Source organism: Daucus carota, chromosome 6 (assembly GCF_001625215.2).
Source record: "Daucus carota subsp. sativus chromosome 6, DH1 v3.0, whole genome shotgun sequence".
Classification (NCBI taxonomy): Eukaryota; Viridiplantae; Streptophyta; class Magnoliopsida; order Apiales; family Apiaceae; genus Daucus; species Daucus carota.
Window position 1 is genome coordinate 29,034,101 of NC_030386.2, and position 20,288 is coordinate 29,054,388.

At 36.9% G+C, this 20,288-nt stretch overlaps 1 protein-coding gene across 1 annotated transcript; it reads left to right on the plus strand.

Moving 5' to 3' along the window:
- Window positions 1-17,278: 17,278 nt before the first annotated feature.
- Window positions 17,279-19,009, plus strand: LOC108224722 (uncharacterized GPI-anchored protein At4g28100). The gene is made up of 2 exons (XM_017399428.2): window positions 17,279-18,183; window positions 18,395-19,009. The coding sequence occupies exons 1-2, from the start codon at window positions 17,578-17,580 to the stop codon at window positions 18,761-18,763; spliced, it is 975 nt and encodes a 324-aa protein (XP_017254917.1). The 5' UTR covers window positions 17,279-17,577; the 3' UTR covers window positions 18,764-19,009.
- The last annotated feature ends 1,279 nt before the right edge of the window (window positions 19,010-20,288 follow it).

Below are 20,288 nucleotides of genomic sequence, written 5' to 3' on the forward strand. Positions count from 1 at the left end.
GTTATATGCTTATCGTCTGAACTTTGCTGCTCTGAGAGACTTAGACTTATCAGCCATCAATCGTCAACCACCATATCCACTGCCTCCACTCAACCCTGACATTCCTGAAAATCCAAATGCACCTGTTGTTACTTACAATCCTACATCTGTAATATTCAAGAAGAAGAAAGACTCTGAAGTCACTGCTATACCACTCACAGAGATTGGAAAACTCAATTCCAAAAGAATCACTCGTGCAGTTGCAGCTGTTAAGTGGTCAGTGGTAAAAGAAGACAAGAGTGTGCTCAAAGATTTGATTGATCTTCTGGAGATAAGAAAAGCTGTAGAGACTGTCCACAACACTTCTAGAGTTCGTGCTCATCCATCAAGGATCATTATGAAAATTGAAGGAATGGAGATGAATGTCACTTTTAAGAAGTTGAAGAAGATGGTTCATCTGCAAACCTTAGAGAAGATGAAGAAAAATCTGGAGCAACCTCCACCTGAGAATACACTGGAGCAAGTGGCACTGAGTACCATCACTGCTAGGATTGAAGAAATTGAGAACAAGCTTACTCAGAAGAGAATAGAGGAAGCTGCAAAAAGGAAAGCTGAGCAGAAGCTGCTGAATGCAAGAGCCAAGAAACCAAGGACAGATTAGTTCAGGCTAGAGGAACAAATGGCTGCTTGTATTTACTTTTGAATTCTGGAAAATGTAAGATATAATCCAGACTGTACTTAGTATTATTTCCTGTTTAAAATAGTATGCTTTTTCATTGTGTCAGTTGAGTTATCCTCTTAAAAGATTTGCTTGTCGAACTCTAACAATCAAATAGGGGGAGATTGTAAAGCATAATGTAACGTAAATGTAATTACGATAACTCAACACAACAAAAGACAGGAAACAATACGTAAGTATAATACAGGAATCTACAGGTTGGAGATTCGATACGAACAGTCAAAGACAATCAAGATATCTGAGACGAGCATCAGTCCACTGAAAGAAGTTCATTAACATGTTCAAGCCTCAGTGATGAATAAAGTACAATCAGTTTCAACTATCAAGATTGCCTGAAGATCAAGTGTTAGGAATCAATAATTTTTGATGATAACATAAACATTTTGTAACATGTCTTACTTAGAACCTTTATCAAATTTCAGTTGTAATTGTTATGTTTCTTGTCTTTGGGAATTATCAACGGATGGGTAGAATAGGATGGCTAATTGTAAATATCCAATGCCATGTAATTTTATCTAAGTGAAGGATATTCAACTGATGAGATGTAACTATTCAACTGATGAAGACTGGATGATGTTTCAACTGATGAAAATCAAGCATTCAACTGAAGACAAAGTGTTCAACTGATGATGCTGAGGAATTCAACTGATGAGACTGGAACAGCATTCAACTGATGAAGTTTGTAATTCATTCAACTGATGAGCCGGGCATTCAACTGATAAAGTCAATAGCAGTTGAAAGTAACCAGAACTTTCAACTGATGAAGCAAAGAGCAGTTGAAAGTGACTAGAGCTTAAGTCTGACAAATCACATGGATCGAATTACACTAAAATAGACATGGAAGCCTAATTAGGAAAATAAAGAAGAAGCAGAAACATACTTATCTCATGCAATGCAATCTGGATCAAATCAAGATGATGGTCAAAGATGAAGACATCTCAGAAAGCATGCATAAGACAAAGTTGTGCAGCATTGTTTTTAGATTAGAGTGCATTTTGTAATCTAGCTAAAAGCTTTGTAAAACTTGGAGTATATAACCAAGTTAGTAGCATCAGTTGAACTTGTTCAAATTACTTGAGAGAAAAATCTGAGAGTTAGAACTTGTTGAGTGATGAACCAGCAGCTGTGCGAATTGTAAAACAATCCACAGATTCTTCTATATAAAATCTCACGGGTGGATCATTCAATCCACCCGTATTTTTAATACTTGGTGTTTTTCTGTCTATTGTGTTCTTAGTGTATTATTCTTGAATCTTTTAAATTTGTAAAAGATTGTATTCAACCCCCCCCTTCTACAATCTTTCTCATAGTTGGTGTAAAATAACAATTGGTATCAGAGCGAGGTTCCCAACAAACAGGGAAAAAGATCAACACTGCTAGAGAAAGATGGGAAAGAAGGATGCTGGAGTGAAGATTCCTGTTCTTGACAAAGACAACTATTTTCACTGGAAAGTGAGAATGCATCTGCATCTGTTGTCCATTGATGAAAGCTATGTGAACTGCATTGAAAAAGGACCTCATGTCCCCATGAAGGTCTGCACAAGCATGGGAGCTGATGGTGAAGACATGGTAGGTAAGATGATTCCAAAACCTGTCCATGAATATTCTCAAGAAGATACTGAGGAGGTGCACAAGGACAAGAAAACCATGAACCTTCTGTTCAATGGTTTGGATCAAGAAATGATTGATAGTGTTATTAGCTGCACAAGTGCCAAAGAAGTTTGGGACACCATCAGGACTATCTGTGAAGGGAATGAGCAAGTGAGAGAAAACAAGATGCAGCTTCTGATTCAACAATATGAGTCATTCCATTTCAAGGCTGGTGAAAGTTTGAGTGATACATTTAACAGATTTCAAAAACTGTTAAATGGTCTAAAGCTCTTTGGAAGAGTATATCAAGTTAAGGATTCAAACCTGAAATTCTTAAGAGCTCTTCCTAAAGATTGGAAACCCATGACAGTCTCTCTCAGAAATACACAAGAATTTAAAGACTATACTCTAGAGAGACTGTATGGAACCTTAAAGACTTATGAGCTTGAAATGGAACAAGATGAAGAGATTGAGAAAAGCCAAAAGAAAGGGCATTCATCTGTGGCTCTAGTTGCATCTCTGGAGGATACTGTCAAGGACAAGGGAAAGTCTCAAGTTGAAGAAACTGAGAAGTTGGTCAAAGAGGAGAGCTCAGAGTCAAGCAAAGGAAGAAGAAAGGAGAAAGAAGTAGCTGATTCTGGTGAAGAAAGTGATGGAATTGATGAGCATCTAGCCTTCCTGTCAAGAAGATTCTCCAAACTGAAATTCAAAAAGAATTTTAATTCTGCAAAATCTTTTAAAGGCAATCCCAAGTCTGATAGAAGCATGGTAGACAGATCAAAATTCAAGTGCTTCAACTGTGGGAATGCAGGTCACTTTGCAAATGAGTGCAGAAAGCCTAAAGTTGAGAAGAAGTCAAGTGAAAACATTGACTACAAAAAGAAATATTATGAACTTCTCAAACAAAAGGAAAGAGCATTCATCACAAAGGATGATTGGGCAGCTGGAGATGATTCTGATGAAGAGGAGGAGTTTGTCAATCTAGCTCTAATGGCCAACTCCACAGATCAAGAAGAAAACACTGGAAGCAGTAGTCAGGTATTCACTACAAACCTAGTTGAGTTAACTAAAGATGAATGCAATGCTACCATTAATGAAATGTCTACTGAACTGTATCATTTGCATGTTTCTTTAAAATCTCTTACTAAGGAAAACAGTAGAATTAAGGAAGCTAACACCTTTCTTAGTGATAGAAACAGTGCCTTAGAAGCTCAATTTATTGAATTTGAGAAGCTGAAGATTGAGTGTCAGACAACCAAGGATGATCTCTTGGTTGTTCTGAAGAGAGAAGAGGTCATAAGAAAGCAGCTTGATAAGGAACAAGAGATCATTGCCAAATGGAAATCTGGTAGAGATGTTTCCACCAATATCATTAACATGCAAGGCAGAGAAACCTTTGTGGAGAATGAATGGAAGAGGAATAAGAAAGTGCTTAAGATATCTGAGAACAGTTCAGGTGATGAGAATACTGATGATGATCATCAGTTGAAGAACAAAGTCTCAACTGATGAGAGTCATCAGTTGAACAAAAACTCATCAGTTGACAAGAATGTTCTCAAGAAGCTTAACAAGAAATATGGTCCTGTTAAAAAGAATTTTGTTAAAGGTGAGAATAGTTCTTCTGAGACCAGTGATAGTGTTAATAACACTCTTCATTCTAGTAACAAGAACAAGAAGAATTTGGATACTAATGAGCATAAATCTGAGGAGACTAAAAGGAAGAAAGGAAATAGAAATGGCAAAATAGGAGTTAACAAGCACACCAATTACACTCCCAATGCTAGTGCTCTTAGGAAAACCTGCAGTAAGTGTGGTAGTGTAAATCATTTATCTGCTAATTGTAAAACTGTGGTTGCTCCTAATTTATCCTTGCCTATTCCTATGACATCTGTTCCTCACATGAATTTATCTGCTATGAATATGATGCCTGGTTTATTGCCTCACAATCTCTATTCTCAGCCTAACATGCCATATATGTTCAATCCTTATTTCAATGCCTTTAACATGCCTCAATTTCATTCAAACTTGCATGGTATGAACAATTTATGCATGACTCAAAGGCCTGTGTTTGAAAACAAAGTTGATATTCCAGTTTCTCAACCAAAACCAAAGATTGAACCTATTCAATCCAAGGAAAAGGTTGAGAAGGTGGAAAAGGCTGCTAAGACTAACAAATCTGGACCCAAAGCAATTTGGGTACCAAAATCAACTTGATCTGTTTGTGAAATGTGTGCAGGGAAACCACAAGAAGAATTTGTGGTACTTGGATAGTGGATGCTCCAGGCACATGACTGGTGATTCCTCCCTGCTCACAAAGTTTGTGGAGAAAGCTGGCCCTAGCATTACCTTTGGAGATGACAGCAAAGGATATACTATGGGATATGGCTTGATTGCAAGAGAGAATGTCATCATTGATGAAGTTGCATTGGTGTCTGGTCTTAAGCACAACTTGCTTAGCATCAGTCAGCTCTGTGACAAAGGTTACAAAGTAAATTTCACTTCTGCAGCCTGTGTTGTCACCAAAGGAGATGACAACAATGTGGTTCTGATTGGACAAAGAAAAGGAAATGTGTATGTAGCTGACTTCAATTCTGTCAAGTCTGAATCTATCACTTGCCTTCTCAGCAAAGCAAGCTCAGATGACAGTTGGCTATGGCATAAGAGATTGTCTCATCTAAATTTCAAAACCTTGAATGAGTTAGTAAAGAAGGACTTGGTAAGAGGTCTACCAAAGCTGGAATTCTCAAAAGATGGACTTTGTGGAGCTTGTCAGCTAGGAAAGCAAAAGAGAAGCTCTTTCAAAAGCAAAACTCTTTCATCAATTGTGAAGCCCCTTCAGCTCTTGCATATGGATTTGTTTGGACCAGTTAACATCATGTCTATTTCAAAGAAGAAATATTGCCTAGTGATTGTTGATGATTTTTCAAAATTCACTTGGACTTTCTTTCTGCATTCTAAGGATGAAGCTGGGAAAATCATCATCAATCATATCAAGGCATTAAACAACAATCCAGATGTCAAAGTTGGAAGGATAAGAAGTGACAATGGGACAGAATTCAAGAACTCTGTGATGAAAGAATTTTGTGAAGAAGAGGGAATTACTCATGAGTTCTCTGCACCAAGAACTCCACAACAAAATGGTGTTGTTGAAAGGAAAAATAGAACTCTTATTGAGGCTGCAAGAACCATGATTAATGAAGCTCAACTTCCAACCTATTTTTGGGCTGAAGCTGTGAACACTGCTTGCTTCACTCAAAACATCTCACTAATTACCAAACCTCATAATCTAACTCCCTTTCAACTCTTCAAAGGAAAGAAGCCAACAATTAGCTTTCTTCATGTATTTGGATGCAAGTGTTATGTTCTAAGAAATCAAGGTGAAAATCTTGGAAAATTTGAGGCCAAGGCAGATGAAGCTATTTTTGTTGGATACTCTGATGGAAAATCATTTAGAGTATATAATCTGAGAACCAACATTGTTATGGAATCAATCCATGTGGTTTTTGATGATAAGAAGATTCAAGGATTCTCAGATGAAGGATTTCATGATAATCTCAGATTTGAAAATGAAGGTGAAGGTGATCTGTATGACAGTGATGATGATGATGACATTATTCAAAATGTTGGAATTAATCCTGGAATTAATATCCCAACTGATGACTCTCTAGTGCAAGGAACAACTGCAACTGGAAATTCAACTGAAGCATCAGTTGAAACTACATTGGAGGGATCAGTTGAAACACCTCAAGGATCATCAGTTGAAAGAATGTCTCAAAGTTTCAATCAGTCTAGAAATAATGAGATGTCAAATTTAGGGGGAGCTTTCCAACATGGAAACCTGAACTTCAACAATGAAGCCACATCATCAAGACAATCACTTCCACCACAAAGAAAGTGGACAAGGGATCATCCTTTTGAACTAATTATTGGAGATGCAAATGCATCTGTACAAACAAGAAGAGCAACTCAAGATGAGTGTTTGTACAGTGCATTCCTTTCACAGGATGAACCTAAAGTCATAGAAGATGCTCTCAAAGATGCTGATTGGGTTCTTGCTATGCAAGAAGAATTAAATCAATTTGAGAGAAACAATGTTTGGAAGCTGGTGCCTAAGCCTAAAAATAAAACAATTGTAGGAGTAAGGTGGGTATTCAGAAACAAGGTGGATGAGAATGGAGTTGTCACCAGGAACAAGGCCAGACTTGTTGCTAAAGGATACTCTCAATCTGAAGGAATTGATTTTGATGAGACCTTTGCACCAGTTGCAAGACTGGAAGCAATAAGAATGTTCCTAGCTTATGCTGCTCATGCCAACTTTAAAGTTTATCAAATGGATGTCAAGAGTGCTTTTCTAAATGGTGAACTGGAAGAGGAGGTATATGTCAGTCAGCCTCCTGGTTTTGAAGATCCAGAATTTCCAGAGTATGTTTACTTTTTATTAAAAGCACTCTATGGACTAAAGCAAGCACCAAGGGCATGGTATGACACTCTGTCTCAATTCTTATTAGATAATCATTTTTCCAGAGGAACTGTGGATAAAACACTATTTTACAGAAATGTAAATGGTGCCTTTATTCTGGTTCAAATTTATGTAGATGATATAATTTTTGGCTCTACAGATGAGAAACTTTGCAAGAAGTTTGCTAATCTTATGAAGAGTCAGTATGAAATGAGCATGATGGGAGAGCTCACCTACTTTCTTGGTTTACAAGTTAAACAAGTAAAGGAAGGTATATTCATAAATCAAACTAAGTACATCTATGATCTACTTAAAAAGTTTGATTTATTGGATTGCAAAGAAGCTAAGACTCCCATGCCAACAGCCACCAAATTAGAGTTAAGTCCTAATGAGAAATCTGTGGACATCTCTAATTATAGAGGCATGGTTGGTTCTCTTTTATATCTGACAGCTAGTAGACCAGATATTATGTTTTCTACATGCCTCTGTGCTAGATTTCAATCTGATCCTAAAGAATCACATCTTATTGCTATAAAAAGAATATTCAGATATCTTAAGGGAACACCAAATCTTGGCATTTGGTACCCTAAAGACTCTGGATTTGATCTAATTGGATATTCAGATGCTGATTTTGCAGGATGCAAAATTGATAGAAAAAGTACAACAGGCACCTGTCAATTTCTTGGTGACAGACTGATTTCTTGGTTTAGCAAAAAGCAAAATTCTGTATCAACCTCTACAGCTGAGGCTGAGTACATTGCAGCTGGAAGCTGTTGTGCACAATTATTGTGGATGAGAAATCAATTACTTGATTATGGATTAAATCTCTCAAAAATCCCAATATTTTGTGACAACACCAGTGCTATTGCTATAACTGAAAATCCAGTACAACACTCAAGAACCAAGCACATTGACATCAAATACCACTTCATAAGGGAACATGTGATGGCTGGTACTGTTGAAATGCATTTTGTTCCAAGTGAAGAACAAATTGCAGATATCTTCACAAAGCCTCTTGATGAATCCACATTCACAAGGTTGGTAAGTAAATTAGGTATGTTAAATTTCTCCTAATTTAGAGTGAATTTTTCTGTAATTCGGCAGCCAGAATTTGATTAATTTTGATTTATCAAAATTGAATTAATTATAATTCTGGATAAAATCTATAATATTTCAACTGATGAACTAGTGAAATTGTTTCAACTGATGTTTGAAACAATATCCTCCTGCGCTGTTTTTCATTCAACTGATGACATCAGTTGAAGACGCCTTCAACTGATCTTCATCAGTTGACTAGGAAGTTTAAAGAGGCGCTTATTTCATCCGTTGAAAGTATTATCAGATCTGAGCCGTTGAAATTTCTTTTGTCTCTCTCTTACTTTATATACACGATCGTGTGTGTAATTTTTGTAGAGATAAATAAGAGTAATTTCTTCTCAACGGTAATTTCTCAGCCAATCACAGCAATTTTCTGAGAAAGTATTTAAGTGTTTTAATCTATTTTCATTTCTTTTCATCTTACTCTTTCGAATTCTCAAAGCTCTCTTCTCTCTCTGTGCAAAACCAAGTTCTAATTTCTCTTCAAGCTTTCTCTGTAACTGCAATGGCACCAATGAAGAAGTACACTGCACCAAGTGGGTTTATCTATGAGAAGAACAACTTTGCGTCATTTGTGGATACTAAAGCTGTGGAGGAGAAAGAGTATCACAGGATGATGGAGTTCATCAAGTCAAGCCAGCTCTCTTATGCTATGACTGAAGCTCCCATCATCTACCATGAAATAGTTGAGGAAATGTGGACCTCTGCAGAGTTTAATAGTGAGCATGAAACTCTAACTTTCTCTGTCAATAATAAAACTTACTCTGTTAATGCTGATGTTATGAAAGCATGCTTTAAGATTCCTGAAAATACTGTTTTATCTTTGCCTAGTGATAATCAGTTGGTTAATTTACTTTATGCCATGAATTATGTTTTGCCAACTGATGCCTTAGGTAAAATAGAAAGAAGGGGTCTTAGGAGAGAATGGAGTTACTTATGTGATGCATTTATTAAAGCATTTTCTGGTAAAATTAGTAATTTTAATGCCCTTACTTCCCAGATCTTACAGATGCTTTACATGTACCTGACTAATGAATATTTCAACTTTGGTGGTTTGATGATCCAAGAAATTGGGGAGAAACTAGGTGATAAAACTGATAGACCTAGGAATATATATTATGTCAGATTTCTTATGATGCTAGCTAATCATCTCAATGATAAGCTAGTTATTACTAACAAGGAAGCCAAGCTTCCCAGTTTTGTGCAGGAAAAGAGAGTCTTTAAAGACCTCTTTAGGATGAATTTATACCCCTCCTTGGAGGTGGTGTACCTGCCAACAATGGAGGCTGGAAAGCACAAAGAGGTACATGGCTTTCCTACTACTCTCTCTCAACCCTCAACTTCTTTGCTTTCTGCTATCAGGGCTGTTGAAGAGGCCCATCAACAGCCTACACAAATAGCAAAACCCTCTAAAACCAAGTCTTCTAAACCAACCTCAGATGCCTCCCAAAAGGCATCTGTTGTAAAAACTAAGAAACACAAGCCTGAGGGGAGTGTGATTGGAGGAAGTGAGGGGGAGGGAAAGGGTGATCATCAAAGAAACCCTAAGGATAAGGATGGAGAGGTGAGTGCTAACCAGCCTAGCCACTCTGCAGTCTCCCAAAAGACTGTAGATGTTAATATGGATTTAAGCACATCCCTAGCAGCATCCTCCCAAAAGGATGTTGTTATTGAAAACAGTCCTCAGCCAAGGACACAGTCAAAAAGGGGGAGGGACACCACTTCTTCACCAATAAAAGCCTATGGGAGAAAGAAGCCAAGAAGTGACAAACTGAAGCACTCTGCACACACACAGGCATCCATTCTGGACTTCATGCCTTTAACTTCTCAAAGTCAGATTGATGTGACTCCAATAAATGTGGAGTCACAGCCCCCTTCTTCATCTCAACCAATCACCCATATTCATGATCTTACCATCTCTACTGCTCAAACACAATCCCCAACCTCCTCTGTGGATGTGGAATTAATTCACACCACACTTGTAAATTCTCCATCTTTGGATTTCATGGAGAAGCCCCCATCTGAGATTGATCATCATCATTTTGATGATTTGTTGGATCTTTCTCTTCAAATTCCTTCTTTTGTGAAAGTGTGCTCTGTGGATATACCATTAAAATCAATCACCACAGACTCAACTATCACAGCCTCTAAACCTATTTCTTCATTTTCTTCAACTGATCTCCCTCATCAGTTGACAAGTGTTTGTCCTTCAACTGATCTGCTTAACAGCTCTCATCAGTTGAAAGCATTCTCTACTCATGTTTCAACTGATGTCTCTCATCAGTTGACAACTGCTACTACTTCAATTACTTTACCTTCTTCTACAGCAGTTGATCACATGGTAGCACAAACACTTTTAGGATTGAGTGGAGTGAGCTATGGAGTGGAGAGGCAGCCTAGTGAGCTGGCAAAAGGAGAGGGTGTGGAGAGTCTGGCATTTTCTTCTAGCCAGGAAAAAGGAGAGGATATGAGTGACCCTTTAGTAAGGGTAAGTGAGGGAGAGGTGAGTTGTGTGGTGAGCCAAGGGGAGCCCTTGATGCAAGAAAAGAGAGAAATTGAGAGAAATGCAGGTGTCAGTGAAGGGTTTAGTGAACAAGAGTTTCAAGCTGAATACAGATCCATATTGGATGGTGTTTCACTAGACCCTGAGACTTTTACTCATGGAATGTCTTCCATTCAAGATTTTGCCAGATTGGACAATCAAGCAGCTGAGAGGCACCTTAATCTAATTCACACTACATCTTCTATGCTTAGAGCAAAGGAGGCATTTACAGCTCTGCCTGCCAATGCTGGAGATGATTTTCAATATGATGATAGTGATGAAGACCTCAATGATGCTCTTGAGGAATCCCTTGGTGAACAACCTACCACTTCTCTACCTTCATGGCTCTCCATGCAGTCTGCAAATGCAATGGTTGTCAGCATGGAGCTGGAAAGGCAAGCCTCCACCATTCTTCAATCACAACCTGGAAGCTCATCCTCCTCTCAAGCCATCTCTGCCACCATTGCCAGTCAAGCTTTGGAAAACCTCAAGCTTCACAAATATCAATCTCTCCACTTTCAGAAAGAGATAGAGCATCTCAATTGTCTCATTGCCTCTGTTAAGACTGATCTGACCAAACAAATTGATGAAAAGCTTCCAGCTCAGGTCAAATCAGCTATTTCTGGTTCTGAGCAAAAACAACTGCAATTGGAAAAGCAAGTAGAAGCTCTGGAAGGCAATGTCTATATCTTAAACTCTAGGATGGATGAGATGTTGCAGCATCAAAGAATTCAGACTGGACTCCTTCAACATCTTCTTCTTGCCTCTGGTGCTTCTCTTCCCAGTCCATCCCTTACACTTGCTGCTAACAAAAAGGGGGAGAAAGAATTACCAACTCCTGCAGAATTAATCAGTCAAATTCCTCCTCCTTTCCACACTGAAAGGGAAAAGCAAAAGATTGAAAGGATGAAAGAATTGGACTCCATTGCAAAGAGAGTGGCTCAATTGGGCAAGAAATCATCTACATCTTCTACAGCCACTACAGCTCAAATCTCTTTTCCAACCACAACCACAATTCTCAGGGTGATTACACCTGAGATTGTTATTCCCTCCAAGACAGAGAAGGGTGAGCCATCATTTCTGAATGAGTTCAAGCCAACTCTGTTTCCAAACAATTGTGGTTACTCCAGGCCTGGAAAAGACTCAAGCTCAATCTACTTTCCTTTAGCCAGGCCTGACAAAAATGAATACAAGCTTTTGGGCCAAGAAATCAAAAGTTATAAAGATTGTGCAGATGTGGCCTTAAAGGCTCATTTTGCCATCATCTACAGAGAAGGCCAGAAGTTGTTTATTGGAACTGGCCATCCTCATTACTCATATGCAAAAGCTGAAGAGGTGGCCAGAGAATGTGAAAAAGAGGAGTTTGAATCTCAACTCTCTCTAAATCAAATAGAGGTTGATGAAAGGTATGCTATTGAGCTGGAAGAGGAGTTGGCAGCTGAGCTTTTAAATGAGGAAAGATTGCCTCTTGAATCTTCTCCAAAGAAAAAGAGAGTCAAATCTAAGACTAAGATGCCTGAGGCAGCCAAGAGAAGAGAAGAAGTGCCAGAAAAGCCTATCTCAAAGCCTTCTTCTCCAATCAAGGACACCACAGTGGTACATCCAGATGTCAACTTCCATGATGAGCCAATAATGCCAAAGGAGGAGCCAGTTGACTTGGAAGATATCCCAATTCCAGCTTTTCTTGTTCAAGAACCTTCCAAGCCAAAGAAGAAAGTCAAGTCTGTTGCTAAGAGGATGGCTAACCCTCCTAAACCTCCAAAAGAACCTGAAAATCCTGATGACTATCTGATCATTGCTAACATTGAAGAAATTTCTGAGTTGGAGCTGGAGCTGGATGATCTTCAAGAAGTAAGAGGAATAGAAGCAACTTCAAAGTTACCTGAAAGATTGGTATTCTCTTACAAAAACAAGGGTGATGTCATCTGGCCTCTTCACAGAGTTCTGAATTCTGAGGGATTCAGTTCTCTAACAAAAATATATGGATCTATGAAGAGGACTGGAGGATTTACACCACCTGCAAAGCAAATGGTACTAAAGAGAATCCTTGAGATCAGGAAGGAATGGAACTCAGATGCTAGTCTACAAAGAAGGCTGAAAATTCCCTACACTGGAAAGAAAATTCATCATGAACCTACTCCAGTTATGGAATTTAGGGACAATCAAGGTGTTAGGAGATTTTTCAGACCTAAAGATCAACTCAAGGTTGCTAGCTTGAATACTCTGAAGACTCTCCAATCCAAGCTCAACAGACAAGATAGTGATGAAGAATGGTTCTACAGGATCTTTCAGAAGCAAATTAATATTCTTGAAGAAAAACTTAAGTCCAGAAGAAGAAGATCTTCTAGGAACAAGTAACTGCTCAGTCTAGAGGAGCATAATCATCTGTAATCTTTTCTAACTCTTGTATTTAAATTCTGCATTTTATTTTATTAATGTTTTTGTTATCATCAAGTGTAGAATTTATGTCTGCATCTTGTCCAGTCATAAATTGGGGGAGATTGTTAGGAATCAATAATTTTTGATGATAACATAAACATTTTGTAACATGTCTTACTTAGAACCTTTATCAAATTTCAGTTGTAATTGTTATGTTTCTTGTCTTTGGGAATTATCAACGGATGGGTAGAATAGGATGGCTAATTGTAAATATCCAATGCCATGTAATTTTATCTAAGTGAAGGATATTCAACTGATGAGATGTAACTATTCAACTGATGAAGACTGGATGATGTTTCAACTGATGAAAATCAAGCATTCAACTGAAGACAAAGTGTTCAACTGATGATGCTGAGGAATTCAACTGATGAGACTGGAACAGCATTCAACTGATGAAGTTTGTAATTCATTCAACTGATGAGCCGGGCATTCAACTGATAAAGTCAATAGCAGTTGAAAGTAACCAGAACTTTCAACTGATGAAGCAAAGAGCAGTTGAAAGTGACTAGAGCTTAAGTCTGACAAATCACATGGATCGAATTACACTAAAATAGACATGGAAGCCTAATTAGGAAAATAAAGAAGAAGCAGAAACATACTTATCTCATGCAATGCAATCTGGATCAAATCAAGATGATGGTCAAAGATGAAGACATCTCAGAAAGCATGCATAAGACAAAGTTGTGCAGCATTGTTTTTAGATTAGAGTGCATTTTGTAATCTAGCTAAAAGCTTTGTAAAACTTGGAGTATATAACCAAGTTAGTAGCATCAGTTGAACTTGTTCAAATTACTTGAGAGAAAAATCTGAGAGTTAGAACTTGTTGAGTGATGAACCAGCAGCTGTGCGAATTGTAAAACAATCCACAGATTCTTCTATATAAAATCTCACGGGTGGATCATTCAATCCACCCGTATTTTTAATACTTGGTGTTTTTCTGTCTATTGTGTTCTTAGTGTATTATTCTTGAATCTTTTAAATTTGTAAAAGATTGTATTCAACCCCCCCCTTCTACAATCTTTCTCATAGTTGGTGTAAAATAACATCAAGTATCAAAGACCAGAAGATTCCAGTATATTTAATTTGATTATTTAATCAAATTTATCGAAGCAACATCTAACCCGGAATGATTGATCAAGAATATTATCAAGCAAAGGATTCAAGGAATTAATTCAGCTCGAGTCGTTCGTGAACCAGACCAGTGCACAGGATGTCAGGACGTACGAAAGTATTCAGTGAATCCGATCAACAGATTAATTGATCAAGACAATTCAAGCTGCATCAACAAAGTATTATATTTAAATTTAGCTATATATATATGTATATATATTGTTAATTGGAAATTACTTGAAACCATAATAATTCAAGTAATTCATAAAAACAATTAATAATATATATGCATATACATTTCAATTAAATTTAAAAATTGGCTGGTTGACTTTAGTCAAAACCTGCGACATACAAGTTTTGTACTTAGAGATTTTCTCTAAGTTACAATAACTAATATATGTATAGCGCAAGGTTTGACTAAGTCAAAACCTGCGCTTGATCTCCTCTCCGGATTCTACCAAGTGAAGCACACTCTGATCCACTGTATGAGCGCAATGTTTGACCAATCACAGGCGCAAACTTTGACTTGCATATTGGCGCAACTTCAGGTCAAACCTGAAGTCAAGGGAGAGATAACAGTGGAAGCCATCCACTGTGTTGGCGCAACTTTACTCTTACTTAGATTTTTTCTAAGTATAAGTGATGCTTGACTCAGTCAAGCGCAACATTTGACTTAGTCAAATGTTGCGCCTCTGACTTACTATTCCTGGCGCAACTTTGAGTTTCTCTTTGAGATAGATTTATTTTGGACAATTCAATTTAACTACAGTTAAATTGAATTCGTCCAGGACGAACTCAAGTCGTCCAGGACGAACTCGTTAACCATGGTTAAATGTTGAGAAGCCTATAAATAGAGCTTTGTGTTTTCATTTGAAAACAACTACACACTTTGTAAGTGCACACACTATACACATTCTCGAGAGTTAAATTAGAAGATCATTTTTATCGAGAATTTGTAATAGAGTGATTGTAATCTCTGCAGCCGACACTTGTGTTGGAATTTGTAGCACCCGAGGATTATTTCTAATACAAGAATATTCCCCGACTTGCTGGAGTTATTTATTTACGATTGATTTAACATGGACTGAAACAGAATTATCCGCAATTAAATTAAATCGAAGAAATTGGTACGACGTATTCAACCCCCCCCTTCTACGTCTGATTGGACCTAACAAAAGATATTATGACTGATGATGGTGTTCAATAAACTCTAACACTCATGTGGAAAGTCAATTAACAGCTATAATGTTCTAAAAATTGAATTTGGATTAACTTGGTAAGCCTATCGAGTAATGAGTACCCATATTAATTGAAAAATATTTATTTAAAAAGTTTAGATATATTTATAAATTGATTTTAGAGATTAATTCAGTAATATGTGTGTGTGTGTATCATATGATGAATTGCAGTTTACGTTATAATATTATATAAATTTTACAAATGTTAGATAATTATGTTATTATGTAAGATTTTTTCCGTTTTGTACATGTTCTTTATTTTTTAATTTAATGTATAATGCAAGTTGGCTTGATTTTATTTTATTTTGGTAAACGAGTGCTACACATTGTAAAATTTAATACCAAAAAAAGAGAATTTACAACGAGAGGACTCCTCTCAAATTAAAATCTCGAAGAGCGCATTTCAAAGAGGGAACATCAATAGAAACTAAAATAATAAAATGACAAAATCTCCAACGAGCAAAAGAAGCTTTTAACTCGAGTTATGTTGAGGTTTATTTGAGTTAAACTCAAAATCGAGTTATCATCCGACTAATATATTCAACTCGGTGCGCAGCTACTCAGTCGAGTTACCGGTCAAATTAGTCGAATTTTAGTCAATATATTCTTAACAGTTGACTATTAAACAAATAATCACATATAAATTATAATATATAAAAAATTCATTAGATATCGATAAACTCTATCATAAGGTAACAACAGAGTATTTAACAATCTATCGACCTGTCAGATATCTACTCATTATAATAAAAGCATGGATTTTGGTGATATTAAATATATATGGATAATAATTATATGTTTACAATTATTATAAAATGAATGGGTTGGTGAAGGATTACTCTGTTAGTATTAACCCGATATGAATTGAATTATGATTTGAATTAGAAATTTCGAAATTGGAGTCAGGTATTTCAGAATTAGATTTTGATTTAACTAAATTTATAGTACACATGATCATATTTTGTCTATTATGCGTATTCAAGATGTAGACTTGGGTATTATTTGAGAGCAGATGTTTGAGTATGTTAGACTTGATTATCATAATTTGATTAATTGTATTATTGATACGATTTTGGTGGATTATTCGTGTTATATATTTTTTGTTTTTATGCTATGCATCAAAATTTGAATCTTGTATTTGTTACCCCTAACACGACATATTGATAATCAATGTATCACTAACCAATAATTGATTGATAATTAATAAAACAAGCTAATGAGTAAGATATACAAATATGTAGAGATTTACAAAAAAAGGAGGGGAGTAGAAAAGAGAGGGAGGGAAAGATAACAAGTATTAACAAGTACAGTATTATGTTTATCTTCACTATATGACCGTCTCATATAAGCATGTTTTATATAATATGTCCATTAGTGTTCGATCTTATCTCTATTTATTTTTTAATGATCGTAGCACATGAACATATTAAATCAATTTTAATTATCTTGTCATTTAATTTGTTTATATGATTCACGTATATCGTGCTTATAATTTTTATCATTTATAAACACGTTTAATTATGTTTTGATTGAATAACACATTGAAACCCTATAGTATAAACCTCTTTCATGCGTGAATTCGAGCTATATAGAAATTTGTCAATTATGTTGAATCAGTTATCATGGATATTATTAATTTATTACAAACAATATATCTATTTTTTATTTTTCGAAACTTCTAAAAATTTAATAAACTTAACATTTTATAAAAAAAACTCAAAATTTGACCATTAATCAAAATATATAATATAAAAATAATTTATAAATGACGGGCCCGTGCCTTGCACGGGCTTTTACGCTAGTGGTAATAATAGTTCAAACTTAAAATTTTTTTATGCTTATATAGAATAAACGTATGTTTGATTTTTTTTTAAATTTGTCACCTCAGCCCGACGTAACGAACTTTACGAAAATTTAACAGAAGAACTTTGATAAGAGAAATTTAAAAATTTAATTATATATCTATTTTTATATATGAGTCGGGACCTGGAAAGAAAATGCCAATACCCATTTAAATAACATATCTTAAGAATCAGGCCCATTTAGATTATAGTAATCCCTGATCCAAGCTTGCAGCTAAAATCATGCATATATTGGGAGCTAGTCTACAAGTAGTATCCCTATCTCCACCTCTCTCACAAGTCATATTCACTCCATTCTGTACAACCCTCATGACATACAAATATATAGACCATAGCTATCACTCTCCAACCTCTTCATTCTCCCAAGTGATTAAAAGGAACTATCAAGAATACACTCCAAAAGACCTCCCTCAGTTTTGCTTCTCTTCAATCCCCAGACTTGTCAATCTCCCCTCTTCTTTCTTTCTTTTGTAACCTTTTTCTGGCAACCCAAAAACAACACACACCAAAAACACACACTCATGAATATAAACGTTATTGTATCCATTTTCATTTTAACACTTCTGTTTCACCAGTCAGTTGCCGGTTTACTCGCAGAACCGGCCCAACCCATCAAACTGGGAGACTACCAATCACCCAACACAGTCCCTGCATTCCCGGTCCAAACCGAAGCCCAAACTTGCCGGCTCGACCTCTCCGCCGAGTTATTCGGCGGCGTCAACGCAGCATGCGGACGTAACCTTGACCGTAGCCGCTGCTGTCCAGTTCTAGCCGCGTGGCTCTTCGCAGCTCACGCTAGGTCGGCTCTACAAATAACAACAGCGGCTCCTGTTTCTTCGGACCTTCCCATGATGCCTGATGACTCACAGAAATGTGTTAATACGTTACAGTCCTCGTTACTGGACCGTAAAATTCACATTCCGCAGCCTAATAATTCGTGCGACGCCGTTTTGTGCTTCTGTGGCATTAGGCTTCATCAGATTAGCTCACTTACTTGTACGGCGGCGTTTAATATTTCTGGTACGAGCCGTAATGCCACTCCGACGGCTGCCGTTAAAAATTTGGAGCATAATTGCCGGAATTCTTCTTACGCCGGCTGTACAAAGTGTCTTGGTGCCTTGCAGAAGGTTAGCTTTTACAATTATCGACTTCAATTTTTAGTTTTATTTTTGAAAAATTTCGAGTTAACATTTCAATTTTTCATGTACATACAGACTCGGTGGGGACAATGTACTTGTCAACTTGATAATCGAATAATCTCAATTGTGTTGATTTAATTATTAAAATATTATTAATATATATTTGAAATTGATCGTTGTAAAAATTTGTGATGTACAGCTAAAAGGTGATGGGAAAAACGGGACTTCACGGCACCACCCGGACGAGGACAGTGACGGTAACGGCGACAGAGCAAGAAAAATGTTAAACCGGGACTGCCAGCTCATGGGGCTGACGTGGCTACTCGCCAGGAACAAAACTGCGTACATTCCGACAGTCTCGGCCGTATTGCGCGCCATAATGTACAGTGCGCACCCACACGAGTCCAAGTGCAGCCCTGACCAGGAGAACATGCCCCTAGCCGTGGACTCGCTCCAGTTGGACAAGTCATACGCTTCTTCCTCTACGTCGTCGTTTCAGCATCCAATAATGTTACGTACTGTAGTTCCCGTTTTAGCCTTGTTGATTTTATCTTATCTCCTTGTCTAGAATCAGCTTTGGCCCGCTGGTTTACCAGGCTTTTTGAACGTAGCCCCCTTGGTCACTGCCATTTTAGTGTTGTCGGGGTTTGGTTTTGGTTCAGGTTCACGTGAAGCTAAATGACAAGAGGGGAATAGCCTGGACTCTCCTGTGGAGCCAGAGGGGTCATTTTTGTCTTTCGCTCTACTGTATGTATATTTTATTACTCGATTAGACTTGTTTACATATGGAGTACTCGACAAGTCTTTACCTGCCTTTCCTTTCTTCTTTTTCTCGATTTGTTTGGTTCACCTAAACCATTTTGCCTCTTTCTCATTTGGCCCTTTCAAGAGGTATGAATCCGATTTCAACCAAAAACGAATCTTTGTTTAATCAGATATCATTTCAAAATCGTTCTAATTGATCATTTACTTAAAAGATTTTTTTCCGAGTTGAAATATATATTCGGTTATAAATCGGGCCGAACTGTCACATGCATTTTTCGTAATTGAGATGTTTTGTTGAGAATTCAAAGACGAAGTCGAGTATAGATCAGGCCAAATGAATTCGGTTCGAAACTACGTTTAGAGCATCTCCAACCATCTAAAACCCTTGGCTAAAAAGTGAGTTGACATACTTAAAATAAAAAAAATTAGCCAACAGCTTCAAAACCTCAACTCCAACCATGCTCAGCTGTTATCTATAAATTTAGCCAACCTCCTGTGGATGGCTAAATTTGTCGAACCTCTACAGGTCTGTAAGAAAATTTGTAGGAAGATTGTACATCATTTATTACCATATTAAACTGATATATTCTATTTTAACAATTTAAAATATTAATAACATACTATTTTTAAATTATAGCCAACTAATATAGCCAATACCATTGAAGCAAAATGTCTTACAGGTTCAGCAAATTTTACATAATGTCTTACAGGTCCAATTTAGCCAACGATTATAGCCAACGCCGTTGGAGATGCTCTTAGAAATCGGCCAGTAACTTTAATCAAAGAAAAGAAGGTAACAAATCTTCTTGACTTGGAAAAGATCAACAGGTAATGATGCATGTGGACATTTGATACTCCTAAAAAGATCGAATCTGTTCTGTTTCGTGTATACATACTTCCAAAAGATTTTGGGTAATCTCGAGGTACAAAGCAGTTCCCTTTCCCAGGACTGGAGTATGTTGGTCTTATAGCTTTGTATTTACTTGTATGATTACATATTACTCCTACCAGTAATCTCGTGTCGAGAATACTGTAATTTTTTAGTACTAATAAGAATCGAATACTGTAGTAAAACACCGTGATATATGGAGCACATGGTTAGGGAGGGAATCACGGTTGAATGTTTGTCATTACCTACCCTTGTGACCTTTTCAAATATCACATGTCTGCATCTGTCACTCATATTATACGGAGTATCACATTGTGTTCGATTAAACTGGGATTAGAAGATTTTAATTTCATTCAACTGTATTGAAAGCCTTTTCAGATAGGCCTTTTCTATTTTTTATTTTTTAAGTATGGAGGATGATATAACTCCAAATTTGAAG

What these genes read in the sequence shown, in the direction of transcription:
- LOC108224722 (XM_017399428.2), top strand. Translation starts at nt 17,578, where the DNA reads ATGAATATAAACGTTATTGTATCCATTTTCATTTTAACACTTCTGTTT. An exon ending in GTCTTGGTGCCTTGCAGAAG is followed by an intron (nt 18,184 to 18,394) that starts GTTAGCTTTTAC and finishes TGTGATGTACAG; the next exon opens with CTAAAAGGTGATGGGAAAAA.